The sequence below is a fragment of the Argopecten irradians genome, chromosome 10 (genome assembly GCF_041381155.1).
Source record: "Argopecten irradians isolate NY chromosome 10, Ai_NY, whole genome shotgun sequence".
In the NCBI taxonomy this organism is placed as follows: Eukaryota; Metazoa; Mollusca; class Bivalvia; order Pectinida; family Pectinidae; genus Argopecten; species Argopecten irradians.
Genome location: NC_091143.1, coordinates 31,717,987 through 31,737,085, shown reverse-complemented (window position 1 = coordinate 31,737,085; position 19,099 = coordinate 31,717,987). Strand labels below are relative to the sequence as shown.

Sequence of the window (19,099 nt, the reverse complement as noted above, 5' to 3'; positions counted from 1 at the left end):
AAAAAAATAACCTTACAGTGAAAATTAAATTACGAGTTAAACGCACTAAAATACACACTACAGTCAAGAATTCCTTTAATAATATATCCGGATTGAGTCGGTCCGTTCACGACTCCAACATCTGCCTAATTAAACAATACTTCCGACATCACCATAGTGAGGCTTATCAATACAGCACTAAATTGTCTACTGTGCTGTCTACTAAACCCCGAATAAATATTTCAGTGAGCTTTTCTTTTATTACGTGCTGACGATCGTTATAGTACAGAGATCTACAGAAACTAAGACATTTAGGGGTCTAAGAAGGGTATTAGTTGCATTGCCCTACATGATGAGGATAGTGTCAGGCACTTTAAACATCTTTTTATTCAAAACAATTTCAGAAGTCAGAACTCAAACGTCACTGAAGAAATATAATTTATAACATTAGGCGATAGTTGTGTTTTTTCTGTTTTGGGTCCGCGTGCTGGTAGGTTTTAGGTCTCTTGAGTGAAAAAAAACAAACACAAAACATTTTTTTCCGAACTGGCAGGCAATAAAAGAGGTGTATAACAGGGTAAGTTATGTTTCCTACAATTTCCATAGATATAAAATCTATAAAAAGAAAACTTTTTTCTAAACTTGATCAGTTGAAATGAAATAACTTATTTTTGTAGAAAAATGCACAAAATCAGTATCAATTTGAACCTCCAAAAAACTTCACTTTCTGGTTTCCTTGGCAAAACATTGTGTTTATTTTTGTGTGATTGTTTTTTTCCCTGCTGGCTGGTAGGTTTAACAAAATCGAAATAACGCAATACAGAAATAAACACATTGGCCTCAGTTCGCTGAACAAAACAAGTCACATTAACCGGTGTATAACATGATGATCTGTTGAGGCGTAAAATTCCAATGAATCAGCGAGAATCTGATTCGTATTTGTAGGTTGTGCGCACAAACTTGCGAACGCAACAGTCAACCCCCATTCCTTTCCCAACTGGATCAGTCACAATGTGATATATAACATTAAGTTAATTAAGTTCGAGTTAAATGTACTTATATATGATTTGATTTGAAAGAGAATTTTGAGGTAGAAATACAGTTAACATGCGATAATTCGGACGTTCATAGTCAAGAAAACTCACAATCCATACAGAAATATCAGGGAACATATTTGAATATTGTAAACGGAATCAAGCAGTCCGGAAAACTAACTGTTTAGGCTGTGGACAGGAGTGTCCGGATTTTCAAGGGTTCACTGTAGTCAACGCGTGAAAACTTTGAACAGAGAGCGTATCAAAGTAAACTACTTTCCTCTAGAATATTATTGTCACACCTTAAAATAATATCACACAAAATAGATTATTTAAAAGCCGTTACCTTTCAATCCCGGTATTCCATTTCTACCCGGAATTCCGTTAGTACCCGGACGTCCGTCTTCGCCTCTGTCTCCCTTAGGACCTGTCGATCCCAGCAGTCCTGGTGACCCTGAAATACATTTAACATGCAAAGTATTTCACATGATATTATGTTTTTTAATGTGGTAATCAGTTTTATATCAAATAACCTATAGAGTAGCTCAGTTTGATTGCTAGAATGTCAGTGGCCGCTGTGTGTCAAGAATATTGGCGTTTTAAGAGACAAGACATTCATGGACCTATAAATGATATGTCAAAGTGTCAAAAGGTGCTAGACACCATTGGGACACATTTCTGACTCGTTATAGTATCACAAGGCAAGTCACAGTTTGAAATATGAAGTCTCACAGTCACAAGTGAAAGTACATAAATAACGAAACGGAATAAGAATATACCCCATGACCTCATTGCCTCAAGAAAAGATAACTCCAATTACAAATCTAATTACAAGTTGTATCATCAGTGGTCCCTTTGACAAACGAATGATTTGTAGTTGGTAAAGGAAGAAATCTACTTGAACATGTTACACTAATGTTTTTTTTTTATTTGAGATAGGTATGCATGCCGTAATATACATTCGCAAAATACTCCCCTATCCTCTATCCACTCATAAACAGTGGATCGATCACATTACGATGGAATACCAATACCATTCTGGTCAATCTGGATCAAATGTATTTGACTGCATTAAAAATATGCTTTCCTTGGCAAAATATATTTCTTTTCGGTTCGTAACGTGCATCTTGGAGACTTAAGTCCCTTAGATTTAACGAGTACAACATTGATGAAAAAGAATCTTGGACTCTGGAATAAATGTCCTGGGAATGAAAATCTCAATTACAGTGAACGTTAATCCTTTGAAAAAATGTGAAATGGAAGAATTGAAATGAGAGCGTCTATTCCTAACTTTTATGATGATGCGGGAAAAGAAGAAAAAAAATAGTAGAAGTGGAAATAAAAGTGAAGCTGAGATGCTACACGAATGATGTGATTGTTCCTCAGGGATCGCCTAGCAGCGAACAGTAGCTGGCTGTGAGTTGGTGTGACATAAAAACGTACTGAAATGTTCGTGAAATGTTGCAATGACAGCCAGGTTACCAACTCTTAAAGACACGAGTTTACGGTTGAGCGTTTTTTATTGCTTGTTAATGCGTCACTTAACTGTGTTTGTATTTTAATGAATTACTTGGTTTTGCTCATTTTATTGTTCCACTATCGAGAGACTGTATACAATGTGCAGGTTGAATATTCACATTTTAAACGTAAAGCGGAACTACTGTAAATGTGGATATTTTTATTGGTGCATAAATTCGCGATCTTTGTGCATAAGACTTTAATGGTGTTGTTATTTCCGCGATAGATATATACCTGACAACCCTCCCGGATTCTCCAGAAGTCTCCCGGAATTTCAAAACACCCCACGGAATATCACGCACTTTCTAAATTCCCCGGAATCTCCCGTTTTTCCCCCATAAAATTAAAAAAATCCAATATCCCGTTAAATAATTCCTCTTTCAGAGCCCTAGGTAATGCTATCTAAGATAATATTACATACTTCTAACAACAAAGTTTATACATGTACAAACTATTTACCCCGAACAATCGACCTTTGCGTAATTGGTGAAAAATTCCGTATACGCGATGTATTAAAACTCTTACCTGTCTTTGAATATGTTGTATTGAAATCTCAATTTTTAAGCATAAATTGAGCTTTATAAGTGACTTTTTTCAGATTTCGCATCGTTCACTCCTAGAAATCAACATACATGTACTTCAATTATATGTATAGCTGGTACAATAACTAGTCGACGCTTTACACAAATGCTTCTATATTGTATCGACTACAGAAATGTACAATCCTGATTGAATAGGTTCCTACGTATCTAAATACATCATGCATTTTATATGATGGTTGGTCACTGGCTAGAACAGGACTAGATAAAAAAGACATATGTACACTATATATTTTCAACTTTAACGTTTATGTAGACAATCAGTTCAATGAATTAAGGCGTAAAGAGTAAAGTCAACTAAATATTTCTATTGAAACTGGACTTAGTCAATCCAAACCAAAACGTTTTTATCGCTATTAGCAAAATCCTTTCTCTGTACCACCAAACTATCCACATAGAGACTAGAACAACGCTCTCCTACCACGACCGAATTATCGATACATCTAATATCAATTAAACCAGACAGATCTGCCGGCGGCCAAGTAACGATTTGCTCGCCTGGACAGTAATTAGCAATCAATGAAGCACTGCTTGTACACATGACGTGTAGGTAGGTGGTGCCTTAACAGTACATAGTGGAACTACTTTAGAAACAAAAATACGGTAGACAATGTGATTAATCCTGGTCGGTGTATACCAGTATAGATACAAAACAGCGGGGTAGCGTCAGGATAGCATGTAATAATGTAATATCCAATACCAAAGCGACTTTAGAGCATGTATGCCTATGTCTATATCTTGATAAATGCGGTACAGACAAGGTGTTTTTTATGTAACTCTACTTTTTTTCCAATTAAAGTACATTTTAATGACCACGAGGAGCAAACAATAACTTGTCGAAACGGGATCATTAATGATAAGTCATAAAAACATCCATACTACCTATATTATATAAGCAAGATGTGTTTTGATATGTAATATCAAGTAAAATGTAATGAGAAAGCAGTTTAAATTAGATAATGGCACAGTCCAATTCATATTTGAGTTTGACGTTTTGAATTTTCAACTTGATTATTTAAATATACCTAACACTACTTAATTGATCTTAGTGGCGATATCGAATTTACATAGGAAATGATTATCCTACCAACATGCTATTACCAGCTAAGGCTATGTACAATAGCAAACAGTCATACATATTGATGACGCGATAAGTCAGAACCTCTTACAAGTTTCATAGTGTTGTCTCAATGAAGCAGACTGCTACAAACAAGCAGCCACCACAGACTCTGTCAAATTATTTTGGCAATGGACAAAGGAAGTTATTCCGCTTCCTGCATTATCAGTGTTAATTAGAATGCCTGATAATTTAAAAGACTGGTGCAGGAAACATAATTTAGATTTAAAGTCACATTGGAATCCAATACATGAAAATATGTTAAAGTAGACATACGGAAGGGGAAAGCCACTAAGGAATAATACAGAAAATATGACCTTCCATAGGGCAATAGCAACACCTCTCCTGCCCTGCATGCAGGAGTAATGATTGCAGGAAGGTTTTGATGTTATTGTGCCGTATTATCAGCTACTTTTGCGGGATTGATAGTTTCTTTGGACAGTGGTATGATCACGAAATTTTGATGCGAACAAAATTAATAAACAGTTTAATTATATATACTCTTATAGCCAAAATAGCGAAATTTAAAAACCGCTAAAAATGTTCGCTTTTAAGCCAAATTATGAAAATATTGATCCGCGACGAAAACCGGCAATACGGTTCTTTGTTTGACATGAACCTTCTTCATCAAAGGAATGCACACTGTACATGCTGATAAGATGTAAAACAGCATAAACGCAAAACATTACCAATTAAGTAATAGCCTGTGTTCAATGATAGCACGGGTTCAAAAACTTGTATTGTCGACAGATTTCCTTCTTGATATCCTATCTGAATCGAAGCCATTACATTTAAGATTTACGAATGAATAGTTATGAATTTTAGGCAATTTGATACAATACAAACAAGGCAACGCAATAACGTTTGTTATTATACCGTTGTTATCACACATGGGGATATTGTTATAATGCTACATTGACGTTTCGAGCGAACTATCGGTGTTAATGAAAGGATGCAGTTATATGCATTCCACAATTCATGATTCTTTCATAACCGATAAACGTAGTTCTCTTTTGTTCTGAAGTTAATACAGCGTTAAGATAGCAAATTATTTTTTCGCGGTAGGTGTTTCATAAATCAAGCACCATTTAAACCACGACAGCTTGTTTGTTTGTGTTAATCTTTACCTTGTTTGCTTTCCTTTTATCGAAAATAACTTTAATGGGTAGCATTATAGGGCTATCAAAACATGTCGACCTTCATCGCTGAACATTTGATGTACATGTAAATAACGTTGCGAAAGTCTAAGATTCGCCTGCCCTGTTCCATTGATGATGGTAAGGATATGACAAAACGGATTAGAATCATCGCAAAGTTTGACTTCAAGTCGGATAAGTATTTTATGTTATTTTGAATATTTATTTTACTTTGCTTTACGAATTAATAACAGCTAGGGTCATTTAAGGACGTTTAGTAGTTTGGACTGAGGCTGATAGCCGTTGATAACAATCGACCAATTGTTCAATACAAACAAACAATTATTCTTTAGCTACCTTTTTGTGCCCCATTGTGTCACTTGAAAGAATTGTCTCAGCTTCTTATGCGCGAAGTATACTACCTTGTTTGTATTATAGCACGGACAAAAGCATAAATTTAGTCGCCTTTTGCCAACGCCTAACCTGTAGGGCATGGCCATTACAGAAGTCCCGAAACCGCCAAACAGTTATGATTATAACCCACTATTTTGTTACTATAGCAACAAATCGAAATTACTACCAATGTCCTCGACATTTCTCAAAACATCTACATATCAGGTTTCGTTTAAATAGGACAACGGTCCAATCATAATTCAGAGAATTGCGTCAATATTGATTGACGGATCGAAAAATTAATCAAGGAAATATGTTGGACAAAATTATGTGAAAAGGAAAAGAAAATAAAAAAAACGAATAAAAGCAATAAGCAATAACTCCAACTTCGCTCGAGGGACTTTATTATGAAATTGAAAAAAAATTTAAATGAATACAGTGGCAGTACTTACCTCGATGACCTTTCTCTCCAGGTGGCCCCGGCTCCCCTGTTAAACATGGATACTTATAATTAATACTATTATTTAACATTGCTTTAAACGTGTATCATGGAGAAAATATGAAAAAAAAAATATTGGGAATCTGAACCACTTTGTAGAGATGTGATATTGAAAATAAAATGTTTGCCCTTTTATATCATAAACATACTTCCAAAGACGATTGTTTTGAGTGGTGTAGTGGTTACGTTTCTCGACTTTCACCTAGCCGGCCGGGGATCGATACCCAGCACGGACATGAAAAGATCAGGGGTCAGCTACCCGATCACGTAGGGTTTCTCCGGACACTCCGATTTTTCTGCCCCTCCCCCCATTCTACGATCCCTCGCGAGCTTTCATCTTGGCCATCGAAAGTGATTTGCATAAGTTGTATAACTTGTGTCTCAATCTATCGATGTAAACTAAATACAGTTGATATCTAGTCTTCCAAAGACGCATTACCTGGTCATATAAACGTCAACAGACAAAGTACGAATCAATCATGATGTCCTATTCTACAAATTAGTTTCATATAGTTTCAATTTTCTTTAATATTTCATATCATTGAAATGAGATTTTGTAAGGCAGTTATATCAGTAAATGTGGTTCAGTTTAATATAGAATTCATCACTGTAAAAGTTGATATCGTTATGGGGTGCATTTCTAACTATCTATTGATTGACGAAAACTTATGGGAATAGGAATTCATCTCTATAAAAATATTCTAGTTAATTAAAAGAAACTTGAGATTTTATTTGGGATATTAGTTAATTAGATTTAATTAATTAATAAAAAAGTTTAATTAGATTGAGAGCTTTAAAGCTATTATTTGAGAAACCTCTTTTTTGCGAAGTGGAATTAGATAATTAACAGCAATCTTCTAGGGAAATGTTATGAGTTGATTTTGATAGTTTATGAACACTTTAAAAAAATGGAAACAGTTCCAAGTTCATGTATTGTTTAAACTGAATCATTTAAAAGGTTGGTTTTGTCAAAGGAATATCAACTTTATGTATCAATGATTGCATGTTAGAAACCAACTGATGCAAAATGCGATACACTTGATATTTTACATACATGTAATGACTTATTAAAGCCGAATAATTTCTTATTTAACTTTCTATGTTTTATATCACAAAAACCAAATTAACTACCGTGTTTTTTTTATCTGATATTGATTGTGTAATTGTCTTGTAAAAGCATATAGATAGATCATAACAGCAAACAGAAAATATTTCAGCAGTATAGACTGATTTGTTGAAAAAAAGTATGAAATAAACGTATCAAGAACTTTTATATTAAGACATTACTTGATAAAAGGGCCTAGACAATGTATTTTGTGTTTACTGTAAATATTGCTTCCTTGTCCTTTAAATAACTTTCCTATCAAAATAAAACGTTACCGTTAATCTAGTTGATGTTACCCAGTGCTAAACCATATCATGTATAATTTCAATAACACTTTTATTTTCAAAATAGTAATAAAAAAGATAAAAATAAAATAACAAGAGGCCCATGGGCCTTAGCGGTCACCTGAGTTCGGATACTGAATGAAACAAAGACACAAAAACACTATATATTGGCCCATCAGGCCCTTGAAACCAGTCAGTAATTTTATAACTGACTTTTCAATCTATGAAGAGTATCTGGTTCCATCAAATCTGTGAATTCAGAAGATTTTTTTTTCCTTATTTTAGTCATTTTGACCCCTTTTGGCCCCGCCCATCTACCCCTGGAGGTTGGCCAGGACCAATATGGATATGATGCTAAAATGCTATCACAGGGTAATAATTTTAACAAAGTTTGACTCATTTCCTATTACACATGACCAAATAATGCTCAAAAATGTGTTTTCCCTATATAAACTATAGTAAACTTGACCCCCCCCCCTCCCCAGGGGGAAACGTGAGACGTGAGACCCCAGGGTCATATAATTCACAATCAATCTATGAAGAGTATTTGATTCTGCCATTTCTGGAATTTCAGAAGAAGATTTTTGAAATTTTAGCCTATTTGACCCCTTTTGGCCCCACCCCTCAGGCCCCTGGGGGTCAGTCGTGGAAAAATTGTTAATAGGATTCAATGGCCATCTCATACTGATAATTCTGACAACATTTGACTTATTTCCCATTACAAATGACCAAATTATGCTCAAAAATGTCTTTTCCATATAAAAACTATAGCAAACTTGACTCCCTCCCTAGGGGGGAACGTGAGACACCCGGGTTATTTAATTCACAATTTTTGTGAAGGACCTCAAGACCTTTTAATTTATGAAGAGTATTTGATTCTACCATTTCTGGAATATCTGAAGAAGATTTTTGATGATTTTGTCTATTTGATCCCTTTTGGCCCCACCCCTCAGGCCCCTGGGGGTCAGTCGTGGAAAAATGATTAATATGATTCAATGGCTTTCTCATACTGATAATTATGACACCAGTTGACTTATTTCCTATGACAAATGACCAAATATTGCTCAAAAATGTCTTTTCCCTATATATACTATAGTAAATTTGACTCTCTTTTGGTCCCACCCTTCAGGGACCTGGGGGGCTGGGACCATATAATTCACAATTTTGTTTGACCTTATGGAAGGTTTCTGCAAAATGTCAACAAATTTGGTTCAGTAGTTTTGGAGAAGAAGTCGAAAAAGTAAATTGTTTATCGCCATACGACGCACGACGCACGACGACGGACAAAAGGCGATTAGAATAGGTCACTTGAGACTTCGTCTCAGGTGACCTAAAAAGGAGTTCGCATTTGTAATACTTACCTTTATTTCTGACGTTGCAATGATCATACAATGCCGTGCAGTATTCGACGAATTCGGAACTCTGCAAAACAAAATTAAAACGAGGATAATGTCAGTTAAAATAAATCCATTGACATATCCAATAAAGAACAATGTATTACTAAATACTAAAGTATTAGACTAAATGCATTATCATACTAAGGTTTCACGTCTATACATTTTGGCGCTTGAGACTCTGTCCAAATAAATCCCTCTTTTGAAAATATTGAAGATGTAGGTAAAATTAAATCAATATCAGTTTTGAATACGTAACCTTTATTGAATTGACTTGGGGGCATAGCAACATAGGGTCAAATGTCAATATCCTTTTGATGACCAATTAAAATTTCAAGTTTAATTATAATAAGTCATCGTAATCAATTTCGTCATTTTATAAAAGGAAGAAATCAATCAAATGCTGAAAAGTGGGGGAATAAATTCTGGAAAATTGCGTAGGCGATAAACTAACCCTTGGTTCCGACATTAGAAATTCGTGGTTCTTAAGCATCAGGGGCCAGGTTTATGTCAAATGCATTTAGATGTGATTATAAATGATTTGTGACAATAAACGGAAATCATTCCAATCCAGGAAATGCTGGTTTATGACTCTACGGCATATAATAACTACAACTTTAATGAGAAATCAACGGGACAGCATTTTCTTGAAGACCGCATTTTCATAAAATGGTGCATGGGAATCTTAACTATGATTACTGAAAATTCCATTGCCGTTTTAAAAAAATGAAGCAGACGAAGTAAAAAGGCAATATTTGAATTTATCAATGAGACATGGTTTCTACTAGGAAGATAACTTCAAACCGATTCTGTTTGTTATTCATGTCTTGTCGTGACTTGCATCTGATATTAACTTAGACATTTAAATGTCATTACTCCGTGAAGCCCATTTAAAATCATGTTTTAAAATCCCATTCAAACTTTAAAGGACAGAGAAGTAAACCAATCTACAAAAGACTATGATTCGAATCTGACACCATCAGACACCTAGATGAATTTGTTGGTCATAAATAACATCCCGCTGTATCGCCCCTCATTATTTTTCCCAGCCTCTGTGAGACACATTTGTTCACAAATGAATGTGGCTCATCCTCCATGCGATGTGTACCCAATGAAACTAACAATGAGTAAATAAAGTTGTGCAACGGGACAAATAAATAGAGATGTCCGCACATTCCTTGCAGCACCACTGTCAGGAGAGTGATTCTTCAACGCTGTCATTCATACGTCAACCTCAATTGATTCAGTTGTTGATGAAGAATGAAATTCAAAATACTTGATGACTATTTATTCTAGGAAATTAGGAAAAATTCATTTGTGTTGCTCGGGATGATCAACAAAATTATTCATAGCTCCACTTATCACTAAGGTAAACTATTATGAAGTATATTTTAGAGAAGCTAACGTCAATATTTTCAAAGTTTATCCATATAAATCAAGATTATGCTCAACCCGTTTTTTTCGCACTGGCTATATATCAAAGTGATTCATTTCTTTACTAGTATTTGCGGTGATATGTCTAGAGTTAAAATGAAGATGTATGCGCCTGGCGAGTAATACATAAATCATTGAAAAATATTGCTGTGACTACTGCTTTTTAGTGCTGTACTCTTGTAATATCTTTATGCTGTATTGACCGTTATTTCTGTGAAAATGTTATTTTCGCGGGACGATACTACGATCGCAAAATTTGCTCCTAAAAATGTTGAGAAATAATTGTGTCATTTATACCCTGAAAGTCAGATCACGGAAATTAGAATTTAAATGAAACGTATACTTCTCCTTGTTACTGTATACAGTAACATAATTACAACGTTCACGGAACGAAACAAAATAATAGCGCAATGTTACACAATTGGTATGCCTGTAAGGACAGTGAACTTTAACGGATGGTGAACTCTTACTATTGTTAGAGTTTTCCTTATGTATCAGGAGAATCGTTAAGTAGTGTTGGATGTGTTCCGATAGAATAAATCTTTGTTTTTTTTTTAGTTATACGATTGATGTAACAGCCGATAAATTGATGAAATCTCGGAACAGCGGTCTTCGATGTGGCAGAAAATGTTGTCCAGATCTGAGAGTAAACAAAATATACCTAGTTCCACAATAATTCTTATATCATCTTTATTTCATTTTTACAATATTTCTTAAACACTTTATTTTCTAAGATATCAATTTAAGATTCACTTTACATTCAAACTCATGTCCGGGTGTGTACGCTCTTGCATGGCAACCAATGCGTTTACGCAAGTGTAGAATCTTTCCTGGCTTCTAAGGTTTTATAGTAAAGAAAACGAAAATATATGGTACAGCTATGAAACGACGTATTATTTCCAAGTCACATTTCCCTCAGAACATTATTTTCTAAATTACGCAATTTACGCATTAATCTTATAGCATTTTTGAAATGTGAAAATACATTCCATTTGCATAGTCATTACATGTGTATCATATGCGACAGAGTCTTTTTTGTCATTCTTAGACTCGTCAGTTATTTTTAGGGGCGCAGGTTTCATCACTGCAGAACAATATTCCCATTTTCCAACATACATGTATATATCATGGTGGTTTAACAGAGTATATTTATTGATTTAATAGTGGTGTAGTAAAATATTAATGATATGTGTTGCCCTCTCTCGCCTTAAATCCTTTTAGAATATTTGATGAAAGAATCCATTTGATTACCTAGACAATTATTATGATTTAATATTGTAAGATGAAATAGTGCCAGCTCAGGCCTCGGGTCTCGTCTGGTTTAGATGTCCTCATTATAAGATTAATCTCGAATACACATGCTTTTCAATTATATTTCAATGCCAAAGACGGAATGATATCGATTGTGGAACAAATATGTCACATTCACTACAACCGATCCATTCAAAATCGTTCGCGGCATCACACCGGATGTTCCCTGACTAGTTCATATAGAGACAAATCATATCGGCTAACCGTAAAGCAAAGAAAAGATATGTAAAATTAACTTAACAATCTTAGAATTGTCCTTATATTTCCCATTCACTGATGCTGCATTTAACATCAATCATACAGCCCCTTCAACAATAAACTTAAGGTGAACCTATTCGCGTTACGAGTGACTTTTATATGCATAATATTAATCGGGACGGTTACAGTAGTTCATCGAAATAGCTATGCCAAAATGCATTTCAATTGACTTAGATGCCAGAATCTCAAAAGCCTATTTTTTCTTGAATGAAATGTCGTAAGAATACCAAAGAAGCTAAACACTTTATGTATGTTCCTATACTAGATAACAACGGCCCACGCTATTCCTGTTAAATCTATATTTGGATTTAGTTTTCAAAGTATAAATGAAAAAATAAGAAGTCATACTTAATCGAAATAGAAATTGATTGAACAATATCAAACTGAAGAAACAATGTTGGAACCATTTTTATTCGGTATGATTACGTCATATCTCTATCCGCAATAATGCTTAATTTTGGCTATCAGTTTGTGTAACGGTCTATGTCACGTGATCAAACTCCGTGCTGTAATCCGTTAGATCTGGCGGAAGTGATAGACATATCAACATCCGCCGCAAGTAGGTCTGGATTTGACGCTACAGATAAGGTAGGGCGCAGAAATGGCAAGGTCATAGGATGTCTAGATACACCTTCACGGTAACTGGTTATTAGATCGTAAATCTGCAGATAGAAAACGAAGGTCGATTGGGAACCTTGTGGTAGGAAAAATCTATTCGTTTCGTTTTTACCCTAAATCTAATGAATACTTTATATCTGAAGCTTTATATTAGATATGATTTGAAAGTAGAAATCGATACCTGTGTGACGATTGGTTAAAAGAGAGTTCAATATGATTTTTCACATTATAAAGATATTGGAAATCTTCAATACGTTTTTTAGCTTTTAACAGAAATATCATCCAATCGAAATTACAACTTTCTAACTTGATTATGTCGTAATTCCATTGTTTTTTACTCTTCATCGCGTATTTTTGTCGATATGTTTGCGTCATTCAACACAATATTAATAACTTTGTCCATACCTGTTTCCAAGTTATTCAATGCCATATCGGACAATTATTGCCATTGCCTTGCTTTCAATAGAGATAATTAAAAGATCTCACTCACTCGGGAAGACAATTAAAACACCGTGTAGCAAATGTACTGTTGAAGATGGTTATAAATAACACAAACCTGTGATCACGCCAGTTAATCTAGATAGGCCTAACGTTTCATTACAAAATGCATTATAAAATACCCCACGGCAAAACAAACAAACCGAACAGGCCGTTTTAGCACTATAGGATATTGGCCATATCCATGACTTGTTTCATGGGGATTTTTTCTTGGAAGGATAAAATGAAATGTGAATTGAAATACCAGTCAACAAGAAGTAACTTTACTACTGGTTTAATGGAAACAAAGCCTGCAGCCAAAAACTATCGATTTTGTCGGAGGAAAAATCTCATTTTGTAACCAAGGAAGAAATAAAGTGAGATTTCAAATCCTTTCTATCAGGAGTAGATTTCATCAGTAAAGTACAACCTTACTTACATTCTAAACGTAGGTATGCTGCTTCCAAACATTGCTCAAAAGCAGGAACGAAACAGTGCTTACGTAACGTAACCCAGATTGTTTATTTCTATCTTAAAGCATATTTTTGTCATATTGCAATATAATTCCAGTTATGCATTAATCACAAAAAGCTATCTGAGCAATTTTCAATTTCGTGTTTCAATTTTTGTATTTTTCAAGATTGTCTCCATTGAAAAACATTATATGCAAATGCGTTAATAACACTTTGGAAATATGGGGAAAATAGATTTTTTGAGGAAAACGCATTAAAACAATAACTTTATTGTTTTTCAAATTTAAGAATATATGAAAGATAAACTATTTCAGCTCGAGCAGCTACTCGTAAATTTTTTACTAATAAAGATACAGTTACTCTTGAAAATCAATTATATTGCATATGTTATAAAAAAACGATACAACATTATAACTGTTTTGACGGTCATAAGCTGGAAGCAGGACGCTACAGGCGAATTGAAGGTAATCATGACAACTCATAATGGCTATTAATAAATGTTTCGCCGGATTTATATCCATTCCTGTTATGAATTAATGTCCCTTCAGGGGCATGCAAATGTTCTATTACGAACGTAAGCCTTCACTTAATACGCTAATGATAAGCGATGGAGCGTTTTGTGTTGGACACGTTTCTGTGAACAATCCTTGCAATAGGTATTATATAGATATTTAACATCCTTAGTAGAAACGTGATTATAATTTTCAGGCGCGGGCCGAGGGACATTAAATATTGGTGGCATTAGCCGTATAACGACAAGACAAGGCCATAAGACCAGTAGCGCCCCCTGGAGGATAAGAATAGAAGATGCAATAGAGAGATGTCCAGTAGCGTTATAAAATTTCGCTGATGTCTTAAGCTGTCAGATGTATCGATAATTGGCAAAACTTCACGTTACTGGTCAGCATGGACGAAGACAGTGAATTATTATAATGCTACAAAACATATGGATTCTGAAGTTGTCATGACAACCGACGTTACAAGCGTTTAATAAATCCAGAGCTGGCCACGATTTATTTAGTTATCGGGCGAACCTCCAGGAAAAACGATGATAGCTGTCTCCCCGGATAGCTACGATAGGTATTCAATAGCGTGCAGGTTCAATTTCCAGTAAAATAGATGAATGTCCCCCGACAATATACAGAAGATATTCCGCTTGGAATTCATCATGTATGTGCCATATTACATACGGTTTACAGCGGACGTAGAATGGGAATTCCAGCCGCTATAACTCATATATAAAAAGGAGGAAAGAAAACTTTAAGACATAGTCTAGGTTAAATCTATAATTTCTTTTATCAGATTTTATTATTGAAATATAGGCGAATTCATAGATTCACAACAAACATCTCGAATATTGAAACGTCAAAACCTTGCTTTAATATTTAAAAACTAAAAATATCGGAAATAAACCGGAAAAGTGTTATTTAATAGTTTCGACTTTTACATATGCGTAATAGAATACAAGCACGGTAAGAAACCTTATTTAATGTGAACCTAATATGAACACTGAGCTTCAGTGGTTTATTTGTTCTTTGTATGTCTATATAGAAACAAGAGGCCCAGTGGGCCTGTATAGCTCACCTGGTTTGTAATGTCACGTAATGTTCTGAATACAAGTTCATTATTTCTTTTCTGAAGAAATTTGTTTATTTACCTCTAATTCCCCTATTTGGCCCCACTCTTTCTGCTCCAGGGGGTCAAAATTTATACGAATTCTGTTAACCTCAAGGATGTTTCTGGCCAAATTTGGTTGCAATCCATGCAGAATTCTAGGACAAGTAGCGATTTATAGGATTTACCTCTATTACCCCTATTGAGCCCCGCCCCTCCTGCCCCAGGGGGGCCAGGGTCACCATTTATGCAAAATCTGATCCCCTTCCCCTAAGGAAGTTTCTGGCCAAATTTGGTTGCATTCCATGCAAACTCTAGGACAAGTATCAATTTATAGGATTACCTCTATTACCCTATTGGGCCGCCCCTTGGGCCCCGCCCTCCTGCCCCAGGGGGTCAGGGTCACCATTTATGCAAAATCTGATCCCCATTCCCCTAAGGAAGTTTCTGGCCAAATTTGGTTGCAATCCATGCAGAACTCTAGGACAAGTAGCGATTTATAGGATTTACCTCTATTACCCCTATTGGGCCCCGCCCCTCCTGCCCCAGGGGGGGTCAGGGTCACCATTTATGCAAAATCTGATCCCCTTCCCCTAAGGAAGTTTCTGGCCAAATTTGGTTGCAATCCATGCAGAACTCTAGGACAAGTAGCGATTTATAGGATTTACCTCTATTACCCCTATTGGGCCCCGCCCCTCCTGCCCCAGGGGGGTCAGGGTCACCATTTATGCAAAATCTGATCCCCTTCCCCTAAGGAAGTTTCTGGCCAAATTTGGTTGCAATCCATGCAGAACTCTAGGACAAGTAGCGATTTATAGGATTTACTTATATTTCCCCTATTGGGCCTCGCCCCTCCTGCCCCCGGGGGGTCAGAGCCAAAATAAATGCAATTGACCCTTCCCCTAAGGAAGTTTCTGGCCAAATTTGGTTGCAATCATGCAGACTCTAGGACAAGTAGCGATTTATAGATTTACCTCTATTACCCTATTGGGCCCCGCCCCTCCTGCCCCAGGGGTCAGGGTCACCATTTATGCAAAATCTGATCCCCTTCCCCTAAGGAAGTTTCTGGCCAAATTTGGTTGCAATCCATGCAGAACTCTAGGACAAGTAGCGATTTATAGGATTTACCTCTATTACCCTATTGGGCCCCCCCTCCTGCCCCTGGGGGTCAGGGTCACCATTTATGCAAAATCTGATCCCCTTCCCTAAGGAAGTTCTGACCAAATTTTGTTAAAATCGGACGACGGACGGACGGACGACGGAACCCGCGCCATGGCAAAAGCTCACCGGCCCTTCGGGCCAGGAGAGCTAAAAAGGGAAAGAAGCCTCAAGTCTACCTCACTATATTCAATGTATCAGGACGTTGTTTTAATAATAAAATCTGGTAAAAACATAGAAAGCGTGAAGAACAAACGTTCAATGTTGAAACGGACAGTGCTGCCAACGTAATTACGTTACTTACACATTTTATTTTAGTGTAATGATCTATTATTTTGAATCATTTTTAAAAATCTTTTGGAAAGCATGATATCTGATTTCTATTTGATTGCCTCGGTGTGTTGGTATTGCTTGAAGATGTAATAAAAGAAAACACAAAGTAATTCTTTGGTTGTATTTTAGTTTATTTTTTCATTATACTATGGCTAGAAAAATACTTGCAGTTTTAAAGTACTAAGTTAGCGATGCAAAAATACGAAAGCTATAAATATGTAACAAAGATTCCAGATGCAATGGCAAAGTAATTATCATATGTCAAAATAGATAATTCGGACAAGTTATTCATGAAAACAAAGGTATATCGTAAATCACTACCCTGCAAAATCAGTACAAAATCACCTAGCTCGTATATAATCGTAAATCTAAAAATATTTTTTTTTTGTTTAAGCCAATCATAAGTAACGTTATAAGAATGAGTTAGTTTTGAATAGCTAAAAATAAGTCTTTAGTAATTTCATTATCTTTTAGTTATAGCTAAAAGACTTATCATTTAATAAGATATTATAGTTCTTCATATATATCAGTATAAATTTTAGATACATTTTTCAAAATGTACGTAATATTGAAAATTTAATTAAACTAATGTTATTAATAACATATTTTGCTTTAGTTTATAATATATCAGATAAACAATGTTTGGATCAGTTGGTCGTTTTATTCGTTCAATTTATATAATGTATCGTGAATCTGTTAGAACTTCAACCAACACTATGTGTCTTCAACTTCAAATTCTCCTCTCCTGATAGTTCGTCCAACTGAGTCGAGAATCTAACTGTAAAACCATTTGTGAATTAGAGATGAAATATCCTCAGAAACGAAGATGTCTATCTTAAAAAAAAAATGCTGTAATGATACCTTTGTTAAAGTTATAGATATGACCTCTTATTTTATTTTTTTTTAAAAGATAGAAGTAGAACAAAGTTTATCATATTTTGATATGATTGATTGTCAATGAACGGTGTTCGTGAGAATCATTAACCGCAATCGTACAAGGCACCATGGGAATACTTCATACAATTCCGGATTGAGCCTATGTCGCTATCAAATCAAAAATGAAGGGTTTCTTGTTACAAGTCAATTTCGATTCTTTGACTCAATTATATCCAATGCAGATGATTAAACTTTGTCCTTCTGGTATTTTTTTATGATATATTACCTCCTCTGAAAATTACAATTGTTGGGCATTATTGGATTTCGGTGATTTTCGCCAGGTATTTCTAAGTTTCTAATTATATTGCCATATATGTTAAAGGAACAGTAAAACAATTAATTATTTGGGTATAAGTAGTAATTGAAGGTTGTTATTTATAAAAAAAATATCAACATTGCAACATACAAAGGCAAAAACATGTCACTAATACATTATATAAAGATGGAATAAAATGTTGATATTATTCAAAATTTGGACCAATACATTACTCTATTATATGTGTTTTCAAAGGATATCGAGAAAATCTACGAGAATGCTTTTCAGTCAGATCCTGCTTTCTTTGGATATCTGTCAGTGAAATATGTACAGTAGTGTAGTTTTTGGTAACGTGATTTGTATTACGTCATCAGTCTCAAATGGAGTCTAGGTTTTAGAAAGAATATACCCATGCCGAAGATTTATTCTATGTTTTCTAATAAGTATCCTTAAAAAACCTGTTTTGTTAAATAACGTCCTTGTAACACCTTATGTCATCTCTTTTGTATGTGACGCTGCCTTTGGTAATTGAATGTGTTTGGAGTGAGAGACTGTGGTATATTGGTTTAGATTTTTAAGTTATTAAGATTTACATGTATTTGGTATTTTGATAGTACTAACTCACTGAAGAATAAAGGCAAAATTTCCCAATAGCACATCCCGCCCGCTCAAACTATACTAACTCCGTACAAAGCTTCGTCTGTTCCATTTAATTCTGAACATTTAAACGGGAGGTTTAAAGTGAATAGTCGGGCAAAGAAAACCAGTCTACATGCGTTCATTGGCCTTCCAAAAGTTCTCACATATTAATATGACGGCCAAGTTCTGCTTACGTTTCCCAGTTCTGACCATTAAAGTAAAGGAAAGTTGAAAGCATTGAAAGCGAGGCTGCGTGTAAATGTAACCATGGACATAGTCAGCCGGGAGGACGTTTTAGGATTCCTATACTTTAAATTAATTTCTTCGTACGCACACAGATTTTGGCGAGAGATTTAATTTTTCCATTTCATAAGAAACTATACTGGATACATTCACACCATTTTTAGCGACTTTGGCCATCCTAGCTCGACTGTTCACTTTAACTTAAATTTTGATAGATTTGATTCGGCCAACGGACAAAACCCAGAGCCTTGGTAAAGTCAACGAAATATGTAACCTCGTAAAGTACTCGGT

General features: G+C 35.2%; 1 protein-coding gene across 1 annotated transcript in view; it reads right to left on the bottom strand.

Moving 5' to 3' along the window:
• Positions 1 to 19,099, bottom strand: part of LOC138333658 (uncharacterized) — a 66,499-nt gene that overhangs the window by 24,610 nt on the left and 22,790 nt on the right. The window contains exons 2-4 of the mRNA XM_069282163.1: positions 9,026 to 9,086; positions 6,229 to 6,264; positions 1,360 to 1,467 (exon numbers count right to left, since the gene is read on the bottom strand). Of these exons, the coding sequence (XP_069138264.1) occupies positions 1,360 to 1,467; positions 6,229 to 6,264; positions 9,026 to 9,086 (205 nt within the window). The remainder of the gene's footprint in view (positions 1 to 1,359; positions 1,468 to 6,228; positions 6,265 to 9,025; positions 9,087 to 19,099) is intronic.